This window comes from Camelina sativa, unplaced genomic scaffold, assembly GCF_000633955.1.
Source record: "Camelina sativa cultivar DH55 unplaced genomic scaffold, Cs unpScaffold03737, whole genome shotgun sequence".
NCBI lineage: Eukaryota > Viridiplantae > Streptophyta > Magnoliopsida > Brassicales > Brassicaceae > Camelina > Camelina sativa.
In genome coordinates, this window is record NW_010924834.1 from 1 (window position 1) to 745 (window position 745).

Sequence of the window (745 nt, forward strand, 5' to 3'; positions counted from 1 at the left end):
GTTTCTGGAAGTTCCCCACCGGAGTAGTGAATGAGGTGCTGCTTCACTTTTTATAAACTCATTACATAGTTAGGTTAGGTACAGCTCTCTGATGCGCCTTTTTATTTTGTTTGTGTTGACTCAGGGTGAAGATATCCATGATGGCTCAGTCAGAGAGGTGAAAGAAGGGACTGGAGTAAGACTTCTTCATGCATCAACTTTTCACCTGTCGCCTTTACAGTTTACGTTAGACCAAGAGCTAATCCCACTCTTCTCTGGATCTTATGTTTTCAGGTGGACACAGAATTCGTCCAAATATTGGCGTTCAGGTTGCAACTCCATCCAACCTCCAACCGCATCATCGGCTATATTGCAACTTAAACTGATTATTATCTTTTTTGAAATTCTGGCAGACAAACACACAAAGCCTTCCTTGAAAAGTCAGATTTGTTCTTCGTGTGCATGTTAAAGCCCCTTTCTTTGGAAATCAATGCACAAGAGTCAGAGATTGAGGCAGCTCAGGTAACATTTTTTACTCCCCACTTGAACAACTCTCCAGTCTCATCCTCCCAAACACTCACAAACCTCTCTTCTCTTTCTAAAAAGGAGAACTTGGTGCAGTGGATGCCTTGGGAGGAATACACAAAGCAACCATTTGTACAGAATAATGAACTCTTGAGGTATATGATAGACATTTGCTCTGCTAAAACCGACGGAGGCTACGAAGGCTTCACTCCTATTCGTGTCTCGGCGCCTGATCAACAAG

At 42.8% G+C, this 745-nt stretch overlaps 1 protein-coding gene across 1 annotated transcript; it reads left to right on the forward strand.

The window, feature by feature from the left end:
- Positions 1–5: 5 nt before the first annotated feature.
- Positions 6–741, forward strand: LOC109131732 (nudix hydrolase 2-like; the record flags this gene model as incomplete). Its single annotated transcript, XM_019242906.1, has 5 exons — positions 6–35; positions 125–175; positions 274–308; positions 393–501; positions 601–741. Coding segments are annotated over 5 exons (366 nt in total), but the record flags the coding sequence as incomplete, so codon positions are not given.
- Positions 742–745: the final 4 nt, after the last annotated feature.